Raw genomic sequence first — 22,725 nt, 5'->3', positions numbered from 1 at the left:
CAGATTTAGTTTCCTAAAAAGATCCAAATTAGTTATGAAAAAGTCAATGTTAGGGAAAACCCATATTGAAAAGGGACGATTTTGTAGGCGAACCAAAGTTGAAATCTAATTTTGTTAGCGGCAAACTCAGTTTAGTGGGGCAAAACTTTTTCCAAGAAAAACTATTCTTTGAAAAAAGACAAATTACAACGGAAAAAAACATGCTCAGTGTATATTATAAATAGATAGATAGATTATAGATTGATAGACAGATAGATAGATTTAGAAATAAATAGAGTTTTTATATGGTGCCTGACATTCAAGTCCCTTGTGGACGGTACGTCAAAAGTACCGCCCTTGATATTTGATCCAACAACAGCCTCTTAAAAAGTTGGCTGCCGCTGGATCAAATATCAAGGGCGGCACTGCACACAAGGGACTTGACAGTCGGGCACCCTATAATTTCTCGATGTAAATGTACAAATACATATACATATTTCTACATATCACATGATGCAATTACAAACCTTGTAAGGAACTAAACATCACAACTAGCAAACATACTCCAATGAGAAGTCCCCAACCAAGAGAATTCCGTCATTTTCCTTGCCACGAGTAACTAATAGTAATACCGAAGAACTTGGGCAAGATGCACCTCAGGCTAACAGTTGGGAGTTATGCCGTCCGTCTCCATGAATCCCATCACCCAGAAATATCTCCCTCATTACTTTTATTTCTTTTACAACATCAGCCATCTCCATTCTTTCTCTTGGCGATTCTATAGAACACATAACTCCAATTTTAAGTACTGACACCAGGCCTTCCTGCATTCTACGCCTCTTGTTGAAATCATTCTTGATGTTTTCTGTTGCTTGGTTGTCTTCATCTTTCACAAGTAATACTGGGTCCACAATCTCCATCACTCGTTCGGGCAAAGACATCATAGTGAATTTATGAAGATCTAGACCATCCTTAAACATGTCATCAGTAGGTCCTTTCCCGGTGAACGTCTCCAATAAAATGATTCCGTAACTATAAACGTCTCCTATTGAAGTTGCCTGGCCACCTGTTCCGTATTCTGCAATACACACATACCATAATGTTATGATGATAAAGTTCAATAAATCATTACAAACAAAGATAAAGTTGAAGATTTGATTGTTGATATAAAATGGAGGTGAAAAGTTTCAATGAAACAGCAAGGGAACGTTGGGCTGTTTCTTCAAATTTAGTAACCATTGAAGTACAGAAGAATTTTTGTAATCTTTGAAAAGCATTGAGAGAAATAGGTAAGGACTAAAGAAAACATTAACTATGGGATGAGGAGAAGTAGAGCTTGATGAAAGAAAAGTGTAATATAGATAGCCGATCAATGAATAGATGGCCGAGGTCCCAAGATTTTATATACAATTTCATAGAAGTGATAGAAAAGGAAACATAAAACATATTTAGTTGAAGCATCACCTTTAATCTTGATAATACCTCTCACTTGACTTGTAATGCTTTTCTGATAGTTCTCATAGAAACTGAGCATATTTAAGCTTCACCATGGTCATTGAGTCATTTAAAGCCATTACAAATCTAAACATGAAATCTAAAAATTTAATGAATAAAGAACATTAGTGAAGTTATTACCTGGAGCAATATAGCCAATAGATCCCTTCAACCCAATCGAGCTAGTTCGACTTTGAGATAAATTATTGGTGATTTCTGAAAGAAACCTCGATGATCCAAAATCACCCACATGAGCAACCATATCATGACCAAGAAGAACATTGCTTGGCTTTAGATCACCATGAACAATCGGTGTTCCACAATGGTGATGAAGATATTCCAATGCTGAAGCCACATCAATGGCTATTTCTAGTCTTTGAATGAACTTTAAATTCCTCAAATTATGTTGCCCATCTACTTCTGGATGCAACCATTTCTCCAGACTTCCATTAGGCATGTACTCAAAGACTATAGCTTTGAAATCATTACCACTATAATCCACACTCGAGCAACATGTTAAAATTTTCACAAGATTCCTATGCCGGATGTTTCTCAAAGCTTCACATTCGGCAAGGAAACTCCTATGAGCTCCATGTTGTTCAAGGTTGAGTACCTTCACTGCAACAATTGTTTGATAGCAGTCCAAAATTCCTTTATAGACAGAGCCATAACTCCCTGCACCAATCAAATTGTCCAAAGAGAAACCATCAGTCGCTTTAAGGAGATCCTTGTAAGAAACCTTCAAATACCCCTCTAGTGAGGATATTGCAGGAAAAGAACCATGCCTCGACTTCCAGGTCCTGTAAAGAATGGCCAAGAAACACAACAGCAGCAGAAAAAACAGAACCAAACTTGGGATTAAGATCATCACTTTGTATGCACCAAACCTTCCCTGTATCTTAGAGGCTGTTGTGGGGCAGTGGGGCAACTTCAGGTTTTTTATCCCTCCACATAGCATTTTGTTTCCTTGGATTGATATTGTACTCGCATTTCCAAAGGCCCCCTGTTGTGGTACTTCACCCTCCAAACTATTGAAAGATAGATTTAGATTCTCAAGAACTCTATTCGTATCTAGGATTTTTGGAATTTGCCCTGACAAATTATTGCATGAAAGATCTAGGTCTCGAATACCTTTTAAATTACTCAAAGATGAAGGAATTGTTCCATTGAAGAAGTTGTTTTTCATGTGAAGGTATTCTAAGCTTTGGCAATCACCTAGTGTGTGGGGAATTTCACCTGATAATTTGTTCCCCGAAACATAAAGTTGCTGAAGATTCTTCAAGTTACCCACTTCCAACGGTAAGGATCCGGTCAATGAATTCTGAGAAATGTCAAGTACAATTGATAGGGAGGAAAGACCCATAACTTGTTTAGGAATTATACCGTTAAGATTATTTCGACTGAGGTTCAAAAGAACCAATTTCAGGCAATTTCCAAGACTCCATGGTATGCCTCCGGATAGCTCATTCCCTTGTAAATAGAGGTTATTAAATTGCATGGTGATGTTTCCGATTGACCATGGAATTTCTCCTGATAATTTGTTTTCTGACAGATCAAGAAAATTCAGCTTCTGAAGCTTCCCAATACCAACAGGAATAGTACCTGTTAATAAATTTTGATTCATACTCAGAAGGGTTAAGTTGACAAGGTTCTCAATCCCTGCAGGAATGATTCCAGATATTCTGTTTTCTCCTACAATTAACAAATGTAGTTGGTCTGAGAGATTCGCTATGGATGCTGGAAGTATGCCTCCAAAACGATTGAGTTGCAGAGAAAACGACTGGAGTTCACTGCAGTTGCTCAAGGTGCTAATGAAGCTCAAGTCATCGGATTTGCCTGTTCCGAGCTGATTAGCACCGATAATTAGCATAGAAAGACTCTTTAAGCTTCCTAGATTCATGGGTACTGGTCCGCTTAAAGCGTTATAGGGGAACAAGATTTGTTCAAGTCCTGAAGCATTGGATAATGAGATTGGAATGGGTCCTGTAAATAGGTTATTTCCCATAAGAAGTAGTCGAATGTTGGGAAGAGTAAGGCCCAGGTTCGGGGGAAGGCTTCCATGAAGTTGGTTGGCTGTCACAGAAAACAGATAAAGAGAAGAGAGATTGTATATTGGGGTGGGAATCGTGCCAGAAAGTTTATTTAAGGAGATTTGAAGAAAACCCAGATTTGAAATTCGGCCTAGTTCAGCTGGAATGCTTCCTTCCAATTCATTGCTCGCCAGAGAAAGAACTTCAAGAGACGAAAGGTTCCCGAGTGATGGTGGGATGTTTCCTGTGAGATTGTTCTTGTAAAGATGCAGTAAAGCTAGCTTAAACAAAGAGCCGAGCTCGATGGGAATTCTTCCGGAGAGCTCATTAGTATTCAAATCAATGGTTCTGAGATTTGAGCAGCGGTTAAATTCGGAAGGAATTTTCCCACTAAACGAGTTTTCAGAAAGATTGATCCGCCGAAGTCTGGACAAATGACCAATTTCTACAGGGATTTCCCCATGGAAGTTGTTGTTTGTAAAGTTCATAAATCTGAGGAAGGTGAGGTTTGTCAGGTGAGGAGACAAGGAACCCACCAAGCTCTGGGAATTTAGGTCCAAGACTGTGACCCTTTGATGGTGGCGACGGCTGCAAGTAACTCCATTCCAGTTGCAGAAATGGAGAGAATCGTTCCATGAGCTCAAGAAACCGTGGGGATCATCGGTGATGGTCTGCTTGAAGGCGAGCAAGGCGAGTCTATCGGTTTCATTTCCTGATTGGGGGGTGGAGATGGAAGATGATTGAGATTGTAATATGTTGATGAAGAAGATAATGGAGGGAATGAGAAGAAATGACCAGAGTAGCTTTAAGTTCATCATATGTGGAAGCTCAATTCCATGAACCTTTGAAAAGCAGAACTACGTACTACTGTTGTCGATGAAATTAAGAAGTAGAAAATTCTCGGACTCTCGCAACCTTGCTTACATAGGCAGGGATTGTGGAAATATCACTTTCTATTCACTTGTTTTCCGGGAAAGGAAAAGAAAATGTTTCCCGGGAATCTGACGTGGCATTAGGAAAAGAAATCCAGGGAATCTGTGCAGGAAAAGGTTTCTCTGGACTGTTCACTTGCTCAGGAAAAGGTTCCCAGAGAAACTGCTTGCTCTTCTTTTTGCACTAGTTTTCCAGGGAAACGAAATCCGTGTATTTTTGGTCGGAAATGAAATTCCTAAAAGTGGGGAAAATGGGCTTTTCCATGTCATTTTTTGACTTATTGCAGAAATTCCACATGTGTAATTGTATTTTCCCTGGAAAGCAAGTGAATACTAGAATTCTGTCTTGTCAAGGAAAAAAGAGACTGTTTTCCAGGGATTTGCTTTCCAGGGAACAAGTACACTAGGTATTAAGATACTCAACTACTAATGCTAGATATTGAGATACTAAACTATCACCTGTAGGAAAGGATAAGAAATTCACATATTTTGATTCAAACAACAAAAATGTCATATCAGGTTTTATTTCCCTGCTTTCCAAGGAACAAGTACACTAGGTATTAAGATACTCAACTACTAACGCTAGATATTGAGATACTCAACTACCAACTATAGGAAAGGATAAGAAATCACACATTTTGATTCAAACAGCAAAAATGTCATATCAGGTTTTATTTCCCTGCTTTCCAGGGAACAAGTACACTAGGTATTAAGATACTCAACAACTAATGCTAGATATTGAGATACTCAACTAGCAACTGTAGGAAAGGATAAGAAATCACATATTTTGATTCAAACAGCAAAAATGTCATATCAGGTTTTAATGATTTACTGCTAACACCAATAAATTGCAAAGCAAAACTAAAAACATTGTTTTGGATATTAATTTACTAACTGCCCCATTAGGATACCCATCTAGGGACCATTGCATTTCGTGGCTGGGCTGTTGCATGTGAGAGCAGCCACACATGCTCACTTTGTCTTATTCATTTAAATCATCTGAGGTGGCTGTTCTCACATGCAACTTCCATCTGTGAAATGCCTTCTGCGATGGACCCTAGCAAAACCCAACAGGTTGAAATTTTTACACCCGTAATCTCTTATCCTGCCAACTATTTATGAGGGGTGTGGAATGGACCCATAATGTGAAACGATGTCTTGGTAGGACAGACCAAACATACTGAACATAAGGAGTGGACCCTCTTATGGCTAGAATTCTTTAAAATGGGTGTTGATCTTACAGGCTACTAGTTATCTGCATCAGCGTGATCATGAACCCTCTTTTGCACTGTTTCCAGCCTAAACCTGGATTCTAAAATCTGCGTATCCAAACGTCCCCTAATTGATTGATGAAAATCAGATTTAGTTTCCTAAATTATGGAAAAGTCAATGTTAGGGAAAACCCATATTGAAAAGGGACGATTTTGTAGGCGAACCAAAGTTGAAATCTAATTTTGTTAGCGGCAAACTCAGTTTAGTGGTCAAAACTTTTTCCAAGAAAAACTATTCTTTGAAAAAAGACGAATTACAACGGAAAAAAACATGCTCAGTGTATATTATAAATAGATAGATAGATTATAGATTGATAGACAGATAGATAGATTTAGAAATAAATAGAGTTTTTATATGGTGCCTGACGGTCAAGTCCCTTGTGGACGGTACGTCAGAAGTACCGCCCTTGATATTTGATCCAACAACAGCCTCTTAAAAAGTTGGCTGCCGCTGGATCAAATATCAAGGGCGGCACTGCACACAAGGGACTTGACGGTCGGGCACCCTATAATTTCTCGATGTAAATGTACAAATACATATACATATATCTACATTTCACATGATGCAATTACAAACCTTGTAAGGAACTAAACATCACAACTAGCAAACATACTCCAATGAGAAGTCCCCAACCAAGAGAATTCCATCATTTTCCTTGCCACGAGTAAATAATAGTAATACCGAAGAACTTGGGCAAGATGCACCTCAGGCTAACAGTTGGGAGTTATGCCGTCCGTCTCCATGAATCCCATCACCCAGAAATATCTCCCTCATTACTTTTATTTCTTTTACAACATCAGCCATCTCCATTCTTTCTCTTGGCGATTCTATAGAACACATAACTCCAATTTTAAGTACTGACACCAGGCCTTCCTGCATTCTACGCCTCTTGTTGAAATCATTCTTGATGTTTTCTGTTGCTTGGTTGTCTTCATCTTTCACAAGTAATACTGGGTCCACAATCTTCATCACTCGTTCGGGCAAAGACATCATAGTGAATTTATGAAGATCTAGACCATCCTTAAACATCTCATCAGTAGGTCCTTTCCCGGTGAACATCTCCAATAAAATGATTCCGTAACTATAAACGTCTCCTATTGAAGTTGCTGGGCCACCTGTTCCGTATTCTGCGATACACACATACCATAATGTTACAATGATAGAGTTCAATTGATCATTACAAACAAAGATAAAGTTGAGGATTTGATTTTTGATACAAAATGGAGGTGAAAAGTTTCAGTGAAACAGCAAGGGAAAGTTGGGCTGTTTCTTCAAATTTAGTAACCATTGAAGTACAGAAGAATTAGTGCAATCTTTGAAAAGCATTGAGAGAAATAGGTAAGGACTAAAGAAAACATAAACTATGGGATGAAGAGAAGTAGAGCTTGATGAAAGAAAAATGAAATATAGATAGCCGATCAATGAATAGATGGCCGAGGTTGCACGATGTTTAAATACAATTTAATAGAAGTGATAGAAAAGGAAACATAAAACATATTTAGTCGTAACATTACCTTTAATCTTGATAATATCTCTCACTTGAATTGTAATGGTTTTCTGATAGTTCTGATAGAAACTGAGCATATTTAAGCTTCACCATGGTCATTGAGTCATTTAAAGCCATTACAAATCTAAAAATTTAATGAATAAAGAACATTAGTGAAGTTATTACCTGGAGCAATATAGCCAATAGATCCCTTCAACCCAATCGAGCTAGTTTGACTTTGAGATAAATTATTGGTGATTTCTGAAAGAAACCTCGATGATCCAAAATCACCCACATGAGCAACCATATCATGACCAAGAAGAACATTGCTTGGCTTTAGATCACCATGAACAATCGGTGTTCCACAATGGTGATGAAGATATTCCAATGCTGAAGCCACATCAATGGCTATTTCTAGTCTTTGAATGAACTTTAAATTCCTCAAATTATGTTGCCCATCTTCTTTTGGATGCAACCATTTCTCCAGACTTCCATTAGGCATGTACTCAAAGACTATAGCTTTGAAATCATTACCACTATAGTCCACACTCGAGCAACATGTTAAAATTTTCACAAGATTCCTATGCCGGATGTTTCTCAAAGCTTCACATTCGGCATTGAAACTCCTACGAGCTCCATGTTGTTCAAGGTTGAGTACCTTCACTGCAACAATTGTTTGATAGCAGTCCAAAATTCCTTTATAGACAGAGCCATAACTCCCTGCACCAATCAAATTGTCCAAAGAGAAACCATCAGTCGCTTTAAGGAGCTCCTTGTAAGAAACCTTCAAATAACCCTCTAGTGAGGATATTGCAGAAAAAGAACCATGTCTCGACTTCCGGGTCCTGTGAAGAATGGCCAAGAAACACAACAGCAGCAGCAAAAACAGAACCAAACTTGGGATTAAGATTATTACTTTGTATGCACCAAACCTTCCCTTTATCTTAGAGGTTGTTGTGGGGCAGTGGGGCAACTTCAGGTTTTTTATCCCTCCACAGAGCATTTTGTTTCCTTGGATTGATATTGTACTCGCATTTCCAAAGGCCCCCTGTTGTGGTACTTCACCCTCCAAACTATTGAAAGATAGATTTAGATTCTCAAGAACTCTATTCGTATCTAGGATTTTTGGAATTTGCCCTGACAAATTATTGCATGAAAGATCCAGGTCTCGGATACCTTTTAAATTACTCAAAGACGAAGGAATTGGTCCATTGAAGAAGTTGTTTCCCATGTAAAGGTATTCTAAGCTTTGGCAATCGCCTAGTGTGTCGGGAATTTCACCTGATAATTTGTTCCCCGGAACAGAAAGTACCTGAAGATTCTTCAAGTTACCCACTTCCAATGGTAAGGATCCAGTCATTGAATTCTGAAAAACAACGAGATAAATCAATGAGGAAAGACCTATAACTTGTTTCGGAATTGTACCATTAAGATTATTTCGACTGAGGCTCAAAAGCACCAATTTCTGACAATTCCCAAGACTCCATGGTATTCTTCCCGATAGCTCATTCCCTTCTAAAAAGAGCTTATTAAATTGCATGGTGATGTTTCCGATTGACCATGGAATTTCCCCTGATAATTTGTTTTCCGACAAGTCTAGATAATTCAGTTTCTGAAGCTTCCCAATACCAATAGGAATAGTACCTGTTAATAAATTTTGATTCATAATCAGAACGGTTAAGTTGACAAGGCTCTCAATCCCTGCAGGAATAGTTCCACATATTCTGTTTTCTCCGACTGTTAACCAATCTAGCTGCTTTGAGAGATTTGCTAAGGATGCTGGAAGTACACCTCCAAAACGATTGACTAGCAGTTGCAATGTTTTCAGCTCACTACAGTTCCTCAAAGTGCTGATAAAACTCAAGTCATCGGATTCGCCTGTTCCGAGCTGATTGTTACCAAGACCTAATACAGAAAGGCCCTGTAAGCTTCCTAGATTCATGGGTACTGATCCGCTCAAAGCGTTATAAGTGAACCAGATTTGTTCAAGTCCTGAAGCATTAGACAATGAGATTGGAATGGGTCCTGTAAATAGGTTATTTCCCATAAGAAGTAGTTTAACATTAGGAAGAGTGAGGCCTAGGTTCGGGGGAAGGTTTCCATGAAGTTGGTTGGCTGACACAGAAAACAGATAAAGAGAAGAGAGATTGTATAATAGGGGTGGAATCGTGCCAGAAAGTTTATTTTGGGAGATTTGAAGAAAACCCAGATTTAAAATTTGTCCTAGTTCATCTGGAATGCTTCCTTCCAATTCATTGCTCTCTAGAGAAAGAACTTTGAGAGACGAAAGGTTCCCGAGTGATGGTGGGATGCTTCCTATGAGATTGTTCTTGTAAAGATGCAGTAGAGTTAGCTTCGTCAAAGAGCCGATCTCGACGGGAATTATTCCGGAGAGATCATTAGTATTCAAATCAATGGATCTGAGATTTGAGCAGTGCTTCAATTCAGAAGGAACTTTCCCACTAAATGAGTTTTCAAAAAGATGGAGATACCGAAGTCTGGACAAATGACCAATTTCTACTGGGATTTCCCCATGGAAATTGTTGTATGAAAGGTTCATAGTTCTGAGGAAGGAGAGGTTTGTCACATGAGGAGACAGCGAACCCACCAAGCTCTGAGAATTTAGGTCCAAGACAGTGACCCTTTGATGGTGGCGACGACTGCAAGTAACTCCATTCCAGTTGCATAAATGGACAGAATGGTTCCATGAGCTCAAGAAACCACGGGGATCATCGGTGATCATTTGCTTGAAGGCGAGCAAGGCGAGTCGATCTGTTTCGTTTCCTAATTGGGTGGTGCTGAAGGAAGAAGATTTAGATTGCAATATATTGATTGAGAAGAACAGGGTGGGAAGGAGAAGAAACGACCAAATTAGCTTTATGTTCATCATATGTGGAAGCACAAGCTCCATGAAAGTTTGAAAAACAGAACTACTACTGCTGTCAATGAAACTAAGCACTAGAAAAATCTAGGACTCATCAAACCTTGATTGCAAAGACAAAGTAGGGAAGTTGGAAATACCACGTTGGGGATTGAAAAGTATAAGCAACATGCATCCCATACCAACCTACCATACCAAAAGAAGAGAAACGGGCATCTTATGATACATACAGCATGAATGCCAACTCAGATTTTAATGAAATACTTTATGATTCAGCCCCCATTCTAGCTTGGAAGTAAATGCTAACACCAATAAATTGACAAATTAAATTTAAAAACATTGTATGTATGTTCGGAAAAAATGAATTTGACAGCATTTGGTAAACTAATCTTTTACAGACTTTTTCCCAAAATCGAAAAGTTGCATTGGAATGTAATGTGTTGATAGAGAATATATGAGTGGGATGGAGAAGAAACGACCAAAGTAGAGCTACTCTCGGAGGGCATTTTTATCAAGAAAAAAAAAAGTGAGAAATCTCAACTGCAAATGTGAGAAATCCAAGTATAAATCTTGGTGGGTATCCAAACGTGGCCTATTTTGAGTATTTTGAGTCGAGAGATAGATAAATAGACACATCCCATTGCACTGATCGGGGCGTTCGTAGTGATTGAAGGGGTCAAAGACCAAGAAGTGAGTTATCTGTACCAAGCATTCTTCTTATGGGAAAAGTTACTTTTTTATCATTTGTAATCAAACATTTAAAAACATTAATTTTGGGAAAAGTTTTTCTTTTCCAAACTTTTCCAGAAGAATCCTAAGCGAAAAGAGATAAGGAAGGAGTAGACATTTCCAAACTGAAAAGGGAAGGAACCCCACGGTGCATAGACTTCATTTCCAACCGAAAAAAGACTTGCAGAAAACAAGTCTTGGGAAAAAGTTTGAAAAAAAGGAAAGAACAGCTCATACCCACTCGCTTCTTTAAATGATGAGACTAGGAATTATTCAAAGGGCCATGATATTTTCACTCCCCCCTGCACTAGGCATGCGCCACCCTGTTAACGTGATTAACGTCAAAAAAAAAAGCGTTCAAGTTGCCCACTGTTCACGGCAAATCAGGTTATAAGGGGGCGCATGCGTACTACAGGGGGGTGAAAATATCATCTCCCTATTCAAAAGCACTAATAAATATTTAAGAGACTTAAATTACTATTGACACCCCATTATTTTTAGGCAATTTACAACATGCCAGTTTGTCTAATTTTATTTGTTTAGTACTCTATAATACGAAAAAAAAAATCTTTTTGAACGAGCATCAGAAGAAAAAATGTCATTGTAGAGTATGGACCCTACGACGTGAAGGGCGGCTGGCTCTGTAAATTATAACTTATAACAAGTCTGACCTTTTGTCACTAGTGGTGCAACTGGGGTCCAGTTGGATTGTGTTGAGGCCAACCTTGGCCCAACCTGATATAGCATTCCCTCCACGCTAATCCGACCCAACCCGAGCCTGGGGTTGAGTGGTCAATCCTAACCTAACCCCCGTAACTAAATCTCTCAACCCTTACCCAGCCCATCCAACTTCTTTTTTTTATAAATCTAGTCAGGTTGAATTGGGTTGGGTTAGGGTTAACCTAGGGCCAAACACAAAATACCAGAAAAAAGAAAAGAAGAAGAAAAGAAAATAACGAGCCTAAGAAATCACGAAAAAATTAGAGGGCAGCAGTTGTGATCAGATCGGGTTGCTCAAGGCCTCAATCCTAACCCGACCTGAAATTAAATCGAGCTTGCTTTTCCCAACCCTAACTCAACCCAACCCAAGGAAATGCCAACCCAACCCGAGCCAAAATCGGGTTGGGTAAATCATGTGATGTCACATTAGATCAACAATCCCGATTGGCAAATACAAGTCATTGGTACAATGAGTCATTGTCTAGTCAGACAATCTCTTTCTAGAAGCAACATCTCTTGTTAGTCATGCCTGATTTTAAATATATCTATAGTACTCTACCAGCCCCTCCAGGCAATATATAATTTATCAATTGAGTACCATAGAAATTGCCTACCAATCCCCTAGATGATGAGAGGTTGCTTCTTATGGGAGCAGTAATTAACTAATTATGTTCTAAACAAGAGTGAGGGTATTTTGGTCATTTTTCAAGTTTTCAGTCAATTGATAGAAGAGAAAAAAGAAGTGCGTAGAAATTAGGGTTTTGATTAAACTGCAATAATCAGTGCTTATATTGTAACTACGTCTCATCTCTCATCTAATACTTGATGATACAATGGTTGATCTCATCCAATCTAATAGAGTGAAACAAAATATGGAACTCCCCATGAAGCATTCTTTGAGAAAATCTCCATAGGAATTGCTCATGATCCTTCTGTATTATGGCAATGAAGTTGGGGAGCTTAGTGAGGATAGTTTGGTTATTTTAGAAGGTCTTGTTCAATTTGCAAAAGATAAAAAATGTGAAATGAAATAAGGAACCTCTCATGAACCTTCTATATTAAAACAAGAAATTGGGGAGTTTTTTTTTTTAATAGAAGGCTCATAGGAGATGTGTTAGGAAGACATGCAGGTCAAATACCACATTACTAACCATTTTTTTTTATCAGAATACACACTTAAGACAGAATTTATATGATGGGTGGTCGTGAAAACACGTGAAGTCTAAAAAAAGTAGGTACGGCCCACTTTTTTTTATGATCCAAACCGTTCATCTGTTTGGTCACAACATAAATAGGGTGTGTCCCAAAAATCATTTCCATGGGATGATGATCCAAACCCTCCGATCTGAACTGATCTGAAAATGGAGATTTCGAAAAATTATTTATGGAATCTTCCACATATCGGAGGGTTAGGATCATCCTATGGAAATGATTTTTAGGGCACAACCTATTTACGCTGTGCCCAAACAGATGAACTGTTTGGATCATTGAAAAAAGTGAGCCGTACCTATTTTTTTCAGACTTCACGTGTTTTCACGGCCACCCATCATATAAATTCTCTTCAAGACATCCCAACATTAAGGTGGGTGTTTTAGATGATGCCTAAGACAATCATGTGTTTTATGATTTTCCAAAAAGTAGTGATACAAAGAACCACATACTTTTAGGAAGGGAAATTATTATATCTGCCCACTTATCTTCCCAAGGCAACCCCTTTTTGGGGGTAAAAAGAGTAGTCATAAATAGAGAAAAGGGGTGGCCCAGGGAAGAAAATGGGGCGAATATATCCCTCCCTTTTAGGAATCACAATTATCCGTTCACCTAGTTGACAGCTACTACTACTCCCCAATGCCTTTGTTCCGATTGATCTTAAAGTCGTTGAATAAAAATCTTGATTGAAAAGGCATCCGCTTCCAATTTTTTCAGGCAATATTTTATCCTAGAACAGAGATAACAACCTATTCAAGGATAAAATAAACCCCGGATCACTATCTCTACGTAGACAAACCCCCATTAAGAGACAAACCCCCAATAAGAGGGGTAGGCAAATACCACATTTTTTTAATGGTAAGTCAAATACCACAGTAACAACCTTTTTTTTTTTTTATGAGAATGGTTGTTAACGTGGGCTATCTACAAGTCCAACTCATTGCCTCTGGTCTGATTGATCTCATCCGTTGAACAAAAACCTTGATTAAAAAAAGGGAGATTTTATATGGTGTAAGGGCTTACAACAATACGGTAGGAGTACTGCCCTTGATATTGCTCTGCTGTTGGATCAGATATCAAGGATGGTACTTCCACCGTACAAAGGCCTTGTTGTTGTAAGCCCTTACACCATATAATTTCTCAAAAAAAGGCATATGCTTTTAAGCTGACTTTTTTATGCCTTTTTATCAAGGTATTGATCAATGTTGGTGAGCTGAATTTGTTCACAAAAAATGGATGAAGTGAACATGGGTGGCTCACAAGAGGCCTTTGAGTCTTTAGGTTCCTTTTGGACACTCAAAGGAGGCCCTAACAATGTAAAAGCAAAAGAAGAGTATCACACAAGAAGAAGCAAGAGAACCCCACAAGTTAAGGGAGAAAGAAAAACCGCATAAAAGCAGAAAAACTAAAATCCCTTCAAAGTGAAGTGAAATCAAATTAACATCCACAGTAAAGGGGTAGCAGAGTAAAATTTACGTGTGTTATTGCTGCCCATGAAAAAAACAAAGACAGAAACAAAACCCAAGTGCCTTTTCTTTGAAAGGGACTGAGGATAGAGGATAGAGGATGGAGGATAGAGCGGAGAAATTACAAGCATTACTCTTCAGTCTAGTCTTCTTTTCTAGACGCCATTAACTTGCTCCCCAATCCAAGTTTCATCTCCTTTTATTTTAACCCCAACCTGCTCTTCCCACAATTCTCAAACACTGCCCATCTTTTCATTATCAAAACCCAAATTCAGCTTCACACAAATCTTAACTGTAACCTTCCTCTGCAACCCAAGTTCTTCATCTTTAAATTGCGAAAATTTTCTACAGACTTCAAAATCTATCTCAATGGAGAACAAGATCTCAAGGCCAAATGAAGGCTATCCGGGCGTCCTCCGCCTGGACATCGTTGATAGCTCCCCACAGAAGGTCAGTAGCAGCGGATCCACAATTTTCGAACCCCAACGCGCAAACTCATCAGATTCAATTAAGAAAGTAAGTGGCAATGATGCAAATTTGGATCGAGCACCTGAAAAGAAGCTCACCCTTTTCGCGATGCGGCTCGCGATCCTAGAAAAAACTGCTAGTGGCCTTGGAACACTTGGATTCATTTGGGCCACTGTTGTTCTTCTAGGCGGTTTCGCAATCACTTTAGAAACCAAAGATTTCTGGTTTGTCACCATAATTCTACTGATCGAGGGAACGCGAATTTTCAGTCGAAGCCATGAGCTTGAATGGCAACATCAGGCCACATGGTCAATTGCAGACGTGGGAAGACTCAGTTTTCGAGCTCTGAAATCAAGCTCCCACACCTTTATTAGAACTATAAAGGCGATTTTTTGGCCTATTTCAGTGATGCAATTGGACCCCAATCATAATCGGCGAATAACAGAAAAAACCCAGAATGAAGATGGTAAGAATTTGAATTTTCGGACATGGATCACTTCGGATGTTCCCATACTTCCATATACAGGTTGGGTTTTTCTGTCGAGAAACATCAGTAGGTTTCTCTATTGGCTTCAACTTTTATCAGCCTCTGCTTGTGTTTCTCTGTCACTGCTGAGGCTAATCCAGCAGGAATATGGTGATATAAGTAAAGGTGATACCGATAAGCGGAATCGAAAATCCGCTTTGAATATTTTCTATGGCTTGGCTGTTGCAGAGGCTATGTTGTTTTTAATGGAGAAAGCTTATTGGGAATGGAAGATCAGCTGTTGGAAATTGCTGCAAGAAGTGAACAGAGAATGCGAATTGGGGAGTTCTGGATTGGTTTCAATCAAAAGGTTTTTCTATGATGCCTACTCTAGATGTGTTAATGGAAGTGTCTTTGATGGCCTGAAAATGGATTTGGTTTCGTTTGCCGAGGAGTTGTTGGTATCGGATTCGAGGGATGAACAGCTAAGAGGAGCTCGGATTCTTGAAACATTCGTATCAAAGGAGCGATTCTCTGATGACACGCTGAGGAAGATTGGGACTTCAACACCACTGATGGAAAGATTGGTTGAGATGTTGAATTGGAAGAACCATTCAGAAGAAGAGATAAGGAAATTTGCTGCGCAAATACTGTCAAAACTGGCTGGGAAAAATTATAATTCTCTTCGCGTTACTGAAATTCCGGGTGCAATGGAATCTATATCATCGTTGCTCTACACGGGCCGCGGACCTGGCGTGGGAGTTGGAGAAATGTATCAGAAAAATGTTGTAGCTGACCAAGAGAGTTATGAGTATTCAGCCTTTAATATCCTGGGTCTTCTGATTCTGGAAGAACTTGCAAATGATTCCGATAACTGTGGAAAGATTGGAACTACTAGAGGCCTACTACCAAAAATTATTGATTTTACACATGCCGGAGAATGGTTGTTGAGGGGCAATTCCGTGGCGGAATCTCAGATTACGGCAGTGGAACAATCAATGCAATTGGTGAAAATGCTTGCAAGCGCTTTAGGTAGCACCGGGAAAATTCTTCGAAGAGAAATTTCAGAGATTGTGTTCACAATCAGCAACATCAGAGAAATTTTACAGTACGGGGAGAAGTACCCAATATTGCAGCAATTGGGGATAGAGATTTTAACTAGTTTGGCTTTGGATGAAGATGCAACAGAGAGCATTGGAGGAACTGGTGGAGTCCTGAAGGAACTGTTGAGAATTTTCTTGAATGATGGATTACCAGAAAGCCAAAAGGCAGTGAGAGTCGCGTCTGGAGAAGCACTGGCAATGCTGGCACTTCAAAGCAAGAGGAATTGTCATCAGATCTTAAGATTGAAGGTAGTGGAGAAACTTGTTTGGGCCTTGAATGATCCAGTGAGAGGTGTAAATGTAAATTCGGCCCGAATTCTCCGAAATTTGTGTGCTTATAGTGGACCTGATTGCTTCCACCAACTGAAAGGAATTGCCGCCGCCGCACCCACTGTAAGTTCTGTTAGCACAAGCTGTTAAATTCTTAGAAATTATAAAAATTCATTTTCTTATGAAGGATACTTCATCTATCCACATCAAACACTCCTTAAATTTCTTAAATCATTTGAAATACAGTATATAGAAATGGGTAACAGATAAAAGTTAGTTACAGTGTCAGAATTCTTAGAAAAGGAGAAAAATTGTTGATTGTTTTGTTCTTTCTACAGGTGCTAAAGACAACAATGTGTGCAGAGGATAAATTACAGGAGGTAGCAATTGGGCTTGCTGGACAGATTTTAAGATTCATGAATGCTCATGAAACAGGAATCGAATTCGAAAAAATTGGAATGAAAGAAACTGAATTAGCAGCGAAACTAGTGCAAATATTGAATGAACACAAGTACCCATCAACCAAAGTTCCAAGAATAAGGAGGTTTGTGATTGAACTGGCGATTCAGATGATGAAGGAAAAAGAAGCAAATATTCAGATTTTCAAACATCTTGGGATGGAGGAGGAGCTCAAGAGTGTTGCAGATACCACTTCGGAACTCGAATGCTACAATGTTTTCTCTGGTAGTGTCGGAGTCAGCCGACACAGCACAACTGTCTATTCGCTTGTAGACACAGCGCTAGAATTGCTCGGCGATGGCCGGGATTTTTTCAACACAGAATAGGAATCAAGCAAATAAACTAAGAAGAGTAAAACATCTTCCAAATATGAAAACATAATGTTGTACATGATTCTTTCAGGTATAGTTTCAATAGAAGTAAATAATATGTATTTTTTTTATTAAATAGATGGATATTCAATCACGGACAATGATCTCTTTGATTGTGTGTTCCATCTTTTTTCTTATCATCATAATTATAAAGTGAGTTTTCAAACATGGTTAAATGTAATATGTAAGTGTGAGTAGCATGCTGTGGAGATTCTGGAGAACAATATTTGCTCAGACCGAGTTTTTTGTGCACACCCTAGGGTTCTCCTGGCCTTTCTTTTTCTTTTTTTTTGAACGATGGAGTTTAATTAAAGAAAAGGGCAATGGTCCAGTGACTGAGATGGTCATACATAAGCAAAACAAAGCAGAAAAGGGTAAAGAGTAGTTGAAAAGGAGTAAGACTAGTTGAATCTCTGACAACCTCAATATGTGCTAGCATGTATGCACAAAAGTTGGCTGATCACCAAACACATCAAAATTTTATGTTGTGACCTTCTAACAAATCTTGGATCTCTTCTACAGCATCTGCCAATCTCCGTGAGTATTTGATGTCATCTCTCATCCCATCTAATCATGTTGAAAGAATCACCCTCAATGATAATCTGATTCAGCTAAGATTGGCCCAACAACCTAATGCTATAAAGAAGTGTCTGAACCTCTGTCTCAATAGAATCCTTTACCTCAATTGGTTCTGAAAATGCTCAGGTTGTCTCTCTATCTATACTCCTCAGAAAAGTAAAGATACTAGATGGGCCACAGTTACCGAAACTCAATCCATCAAAGTTCAACTTTAGTTTCTCAGGATGAGATGATTCTCCTTAAAACAACTGCTCAGCCTAATCTCCTCCTTAGACATGCGGAAAGATGTAATAGAGATTCTACTAAAATGGAACGAAACTTGGCTCAGGTCTGGGTCTGAGGAACTTTCCTCATAACCCTTGCTAATAGTCTAATAGAAAGGGGTGTGGACATATCAATTACTTCTGAAAATAAAAAGTCGGCATGGAATTGATATTTCCACACCCCCACACTCTTTGCTGTTATAGGGGGTCTGAGGAAAGTTCCTCAGACCCCGACCTGAGGCAAGTTTTGTTCACTAAAATGTAGGAATGTTTAATGCACTGAATAACCTTTAGAAAATTTTCCTGTGGAAGCTTCACACTCCATCTGAGACACCTTTGGTATTTTTCTTGTTCCTTTCCTTCCAAATCAAGTGACGAAAGTGGATAGGCTCCAAAGAATTTTACCTCTAGAAGGACAATGCGCAAATACCCACGACCGGAAGTGATCAACAATGTGTTCAAGGAGAACTAGACTAACTTCATAGAGACCTACAACAAAATACCAAAGGGAGGACTAGACTAACTTCATAGAGGCCTACAACAAAATACCAAAGGTTGCACATGAAGCTACAGTGAAGTAGCAAGTGGCCAACAAACTCGGCATCGGCTAAGCATAAAGCGCAATGGTTGACAATGATCTTTGTTATGTCGGAGATGGTCAATGGCAAGTATCTTTCGATCACAAGTTGACCAACAAAAGGCATTGTGCCTCATAGGGGCATTAACTCCCCAAACACTCCATGCAAGTAACCACACGGTTCCCTTCTCTAAAAAGAAGTGGGATATGGTGCAGTGAGAATGCTGAAGAAGATTTGTAACTCTGCCAGGAATTGAGACAAGGAGCCATTAGACTTAGCTTTCTTGCAAATAGGATTCATAACAAATATGTGTCTGGATTCGCTCCCATGTTGAAAATGAGCGAGCTGAATGCCCTCAAGTAAGAACTCAATTCTAGAAATATTAATGTTTCTCCAATATTAGAACAGAACCCAACAAAAGATGGGGTAGAATTCAATCTGATTACACCTCCACAATAAATTATCCATAAGAGATGCATTGGATCACAAATAGCTAAATGCCATAAACATGTAATATGTTTAGAGAAGTGTCAAATCATTTGGGCCTACACATAACTAGAGAGTAAGTTCGCAAAATTTATCTATTGCATCTGATCCTTTACTGTGTTTCCAAAAGACAGTCTCAATTCAATTAAGAAAGCATTTGCAACCCTTCATTTCAGAGTGAGAGATCCAACAATCTTGGAAAGAGATCTTCCAATCTTTTATCCCATCAAAAAAGGTCAAAAGATAGTAATTTACTAAAGGAGAGAACCCCCTCATCTTCATGATCTCAATCTTATAAGATGTCCACATGAATTTCATTAGAATATCAAACATACAAGAGAGCCATCAATCCTACAAGTCAATGTGTAAGATAGAAAATCAAAGAATTTGCTTTCCAAAGGCACATTAACGTAATTTCCAATTTTCCACTAACTATAATTCAAAAGATGGAAGTTTTTACACCATTAAATTAGTATTATAACTCGCTAGGTGTGAAACAGCAAATGGCGAAGGCAAACATGTTTAAGGGTTCAAAAGAGAAAAATCAGTAAGACTATACATGTTCTTCTTAACTCAATTTAATTTTTTACTATTCATCTTGTTCATTTGATTTTGGGTTTTTGTTTTGAAAACAGAAAAGATTCATCTTGTGGGTCTCCAATATTATAAAACTTTTGCTTAGCTTGGTGACTGAGAACACCATCAAGTGATGGGTCACCACCAAGTGATAACAGTGATTCCATGTCCTACGCCGAATGGAGATCCCATCTGAATGATCAAGGCCTGCAAATTATCAACAGAAACTTTTCTCTAAATGGTCGCCTTTTCATAGCTGGTTATCAGGGAGCTCGGATCATTCAATCACAGTAAGCCCGGTGGAAATGAGCTGAACTTGTGATGGCCAAAAATATCAATGGATATGATCAATGGCAGGCACCTTGTTTTTCTGTTCCATATTAAAAAAGAATATAAAAATTTGCACTACCAAACACCACCTTCCCCAAAACTAAAAACCCAAGAAAAGACCATATAATACACCCTATAATCTGTGCTATACATACATTTTTTCAATCCAATTTTCACACTACAATTTTTCACAACACCCTTTCTTTCATCCAGTGTTCCTAAAGAAGTTGAGACCCCAGCGATGCACCAAACCATCCTTGACAAGGCTGGCTGGGTTCTTTTTTGTTGTTAGTGTGGAAACAGTGCCACCTGTCCCATCCACATCATGTTCTGACTTGTCACCATTTGATGAGCTCCCTACACTCGTTGACATGTCACCATTGGCAGCATTTCCGACACCTGTTGACTTGGCAAACAACACCGGCTGCCCAAATGTTGTTTCGGAAGATAAACTTGTGTCAGTTGAAAGGTGTTCACCATTGCTTGCTGATTTTGAACTCGCAACTATCTCCGTGGACCCAGTACAATGCGAGGTGGAAGCATCCGAGTCATTTTCTTGTGAAGAGTTGGCAGGAAGGTTACTTGGATGGGATGGTTCATCATCGCCTTCAGGGTGTCTGATCTCCAAGTCCTTCAATGACTCGAGTACTGCCTCCATGAACATCTGTATTTTCCATCAGAGACAAAAACATACAGTACCTTAATTCAAATGGGAAGAAAGACGGTTTAGAATTCGAGTGTACCATAACAAAGAATTCCAAATAAAACCCAGTAGATCAAGAAATTTCAAGCACTTGAAAATCACCCACAAGTTCGAAGGCGAGAAAGAAGTTACCAAAGGACATATGATCAAACAGTGGGGAAAAGAAACATACACAGAGGAGAACTACTAAAATCCTAAAACATGCAAACATTGACGAATAAATGAACCTACCCTTTCTTCATCTTCCGAATTGGATGGAAAATCTGCTATGATGTCAAATGGATACTCCACATATTCACCATCTATTATGGTTGGATCTAGAGCGCTAGAGGAATGACCATTTGGGAAGTCAAAAGTAAATAGCCTGGAAGATGATGAACCAAGATCACGTTCAAAACCTTTTTCCTGCAGTAAGAAAGAAAGTGTGTTCGTGGATCATATTTTTGGATTTTAGCAACATTTAACATGTCGGTATATTATGCGGCATTATAATGCTATGTAACAAACCTGAAATGCATCAACTGAGGTGGCCAATATGTTTTAGCTGCATCGACCAAATCAGTTAAAAGATTCTATTTTTCTGGTATTCGCAAAAATGATATCTACTGCAATGCATTGATATTAGCTGATTCCATTAATATTGCAATAAATGTATGTGATAGCTGAGACTATATAAAGTTGTTAAGAATCAACTATGCCTTGAGTCTCTAAGGTGACAATGATTGATAAGAGAAAGTTAAATTGATTAAGCATGCTGAGGAAGTTGATAATGGATAGTATATATGAATTTCACATTAATCAACCCTGAAGATGATAAACAAAGGAACTACTAATATATTCAGAACTACTAGTAATGAGGATGAAAAGGAACTACCAATATATTAAGAACTATTAGTAATGAGGATGATATGCAAGTGAACTGCCAATATAATGAGAACTACTAAGTAATGTCTTGAAACACAATTGAGTGGACAGTGGGGAATATCAGGAGCATCCCAAATATAAAAAACAATGGCAAAGAAGATACCTCTGCTCCAGATAGTTTCACTTGCGAGGAAATATCAGCAAGGACCTGAGGAGATTTAAGGAGAGAAATGCATAAGGGCATCTTTCAAGACTGTTAGTTCAAATACATGAATATATATATATATATATATATATATATAGAGAGAGAGAGAGAGAGAGAGAGAGAAAACTGTTGGTGCGCTTAAGCTCACCATTTTTTTGGTGCGCTTAAGTTGTTATAACGCCTCCCATTCGTTTAAATGTTTGGGTCCCGCTTAAGCACACCAATGGGAGGTGTTATAACAACTTAAGCACACCAAAAAAATGGTGCGCTTAAGCTCACCAACAGTTTTCTCAATATTATATATATATATATATATATATATATATATATATATATAGGGGAAAGTGATTGTGAGCGGTCGCTCATATAAGCTTATATGCGCAACGTTAGTTATCCAATATAGACCGTCGATCTAATTCAATCCTGGCCATTTAACTATTTTAATAAAATTTCAAAAAAAAAAAAGAGTCGACCTTCTGTCTTTCTCGCTCGACAGAAACGAGGCGCCAAAAACCCAAACCCCTCTTTTCATTCTTGCGGTGAAATCCTCCATCTCCGCCGGTTTTCCTCCTCCAACGAAGAAGCAGACGCCCCCCGTTCTCCCCAGGTTAGTTTGTAATTTCATTTTTTGTTTTTTTTCCCTTTTCTAGGGTTTCAGATCGACTTTTTTGCTTTCTAGGGTTTTAAGAGTTTGGGTTTTTCTTTCTAGGTTTCTCCTCCAACGGACCAGACGCCGTTCTCCTCCCCAGGTAAGTTCTACATTCCACTTTTTTTCGTTTTCCCCCTTTTAAAGGGTTTCAGTGTGG

General features: G+C 38.7%; 4 protein-coding genes across 7 annotated transcripts in view; 1 reads left to right on the top strand and 3 right to left on the bottom strand.

Moving 5' to 3' along the window:
• Positions 1 to 463: 463 nt before the first annotated feature.
• Positions 464 to 4,787, bottom strand: LOC143852559 (uncharacterized). Its single transcript, XM_077361989.1, has 2 exons — positions 1,615 to 4,787; positions 464 to 1,057 (listed from the first exon to the last, which is right to left on the bottom strand). The coding sequence occupies exons 1-2, from the start codon at positions 4,319 to 4,321 to the stop codon at positions 636 to 638; spliced, it is 3,129 nt and encodes a 1,042-aa protein (XP_077218104.1). The 5' UTR covers positions 4,322 to 4,787; the 3' UTR covers positions 464 to 635.
• Positions 4,788 to 6,158: 1,371 nt separating this feature from the next.
• LOC143852558 (putative receptor-like protein kinase At3g47110) lies at positions 6,159 to 10,572 on the bottom strand. The gene is made up of 2 exons (XM_077361988.1): positions 7,380 to 10,572; positions 6,159 to 6,834 (listed from the first exon to the last, which is right to left on the bottom strand). The coding sequence occupies exons 1-2, from the start codon at positions 10,102 to 10,104 to the stop codon at positions 6,413 to 6,415; spliced, it is 3,147 nt and encodes a 1,048-aa protein (XP_077218103.1). The 5' UTR covers positions 10,105 to 10,572; the 3' UTR covers positions 6,159 to 6,412.
• A 3,707-nt stretch (positions 10,573 to 14,279) lies between these two features.
• On the top strand, positions 14,280 to 17,503 carry LOC143852967 (uncharacterized). Its single transcript, XM_077362650.1, has 2 exons — positions 14,280 to 16,628; positions 16,844 to 17,503. Exons 1-2 carry the CDS (start codon positions 14,568 to 14,570, stop codon positions 17,288 to 17,290), a joined length of 2,508 nt encoding a protein of 835 aa, XP_077218765.1. The 5' UTR covers positions 14,280 to 14,567; the 3' UTR covers positions 17,291 to 17,503.
• Positions 17,504 to 20,248: 2,745 nt separating this feature from the next.
• LOC143853545 (alpha/beta-Hydrolases superfamily protein) overlaps positions 20,249 to 22,725 on the bottom strand; it is a 28,707-nt gene continuing 26,230 nt past the window's right edge. For 3 of the 4 annotated variants that reach the window (XM_077363354.1, XM_077363353.1, XM_077363355.1), the window contains 3 exons: positions 21,878 to 21,922; positions 21,082 to 21,255; positions 20,249 to 20,811 (listed from right to left, as the gene is read on the bottom strand). In XM_077363354.1, the coding sequence (XP_077219469.1) occupies positions 20,353 to 20,811; positions 21,082 to 21,255; positions 21,878 to 21,922 (678 nt within the window). In that variant the 3' untranslated portion in view covers positions 20,249 to 20,352. Of the gene's footprint in view, positions 20,812 to 21,081; positions 21,256 to 21,357; positions 21,395 to 21,877; positions 21,923 to 22,725 lie in introns of those variants that run through there. The other variant, XM_077363356.1, reaches the window with a different exon arrangement.

The sequence above is a fragment of the Tasmannia lanceolata genome, unplaced genomic scaffold, assembly GCF_043159265.1.
Source record: "Tasmannia lanceolata isolate RefF3 unplaced genomic scaffold, GAP_Taslan_0.1 ptg000019l, whole genome shotgun sequence".
NCBI lineage: Eukaryota > Viridiplantae > Streptophyta > Magnoliopsida > Canellales > Winteraceae > Tasmannia > Tasmannia lanceolata.
This window is presented reverse-complemented; position numbering and strand designations above follow the sequence as displayed.

Bases quoted from the DNA above. Each gene is read 5' to 3' on its own strand.
- LOC143852967 (XM_077362650.1), top strand. From the start codon at position 14,568: ATGGAGAACAAGATCTCAAGGCCAAATGAAGGCTATCCGGGCGTCCTC. The intron at 16,629-16,843 runs GTAAGTTCTGTT...TTCTTTCTACAG, and splicing joins TTGCCGCCGCCGCACCCACT to GTGCTAAAGACAACAATGTG.
- LOC143852558 (XM_077361988.1), bottom strand. From the start codon at position 10,104: ATGGAGCTTGTGCTTCCACATATGATGAACATAAAGCTAATTTGGTCG. The intron at 6,835-7,379 runs GTAATAACTTCA...TGTGTATCGCAG, and splicing joins TATTGGCTATATTGCTCCAG to AATACGGAACAGGTGGCCCA.
- LOC143852559 (XM_077361989.1), bottom strand. From the start codon at position 4,321: ATGATGAACTTAAAGCTACTCTGGTCATTTCTTCTCATTCCCTCCATT. The intron at 1,058-1,614 runs GTAATAACTTCA...TGTGTATTGCAG, and splicing joins TATTGGCTATATTGCTCCAG to AATACGGAACAGGTGGCCAG.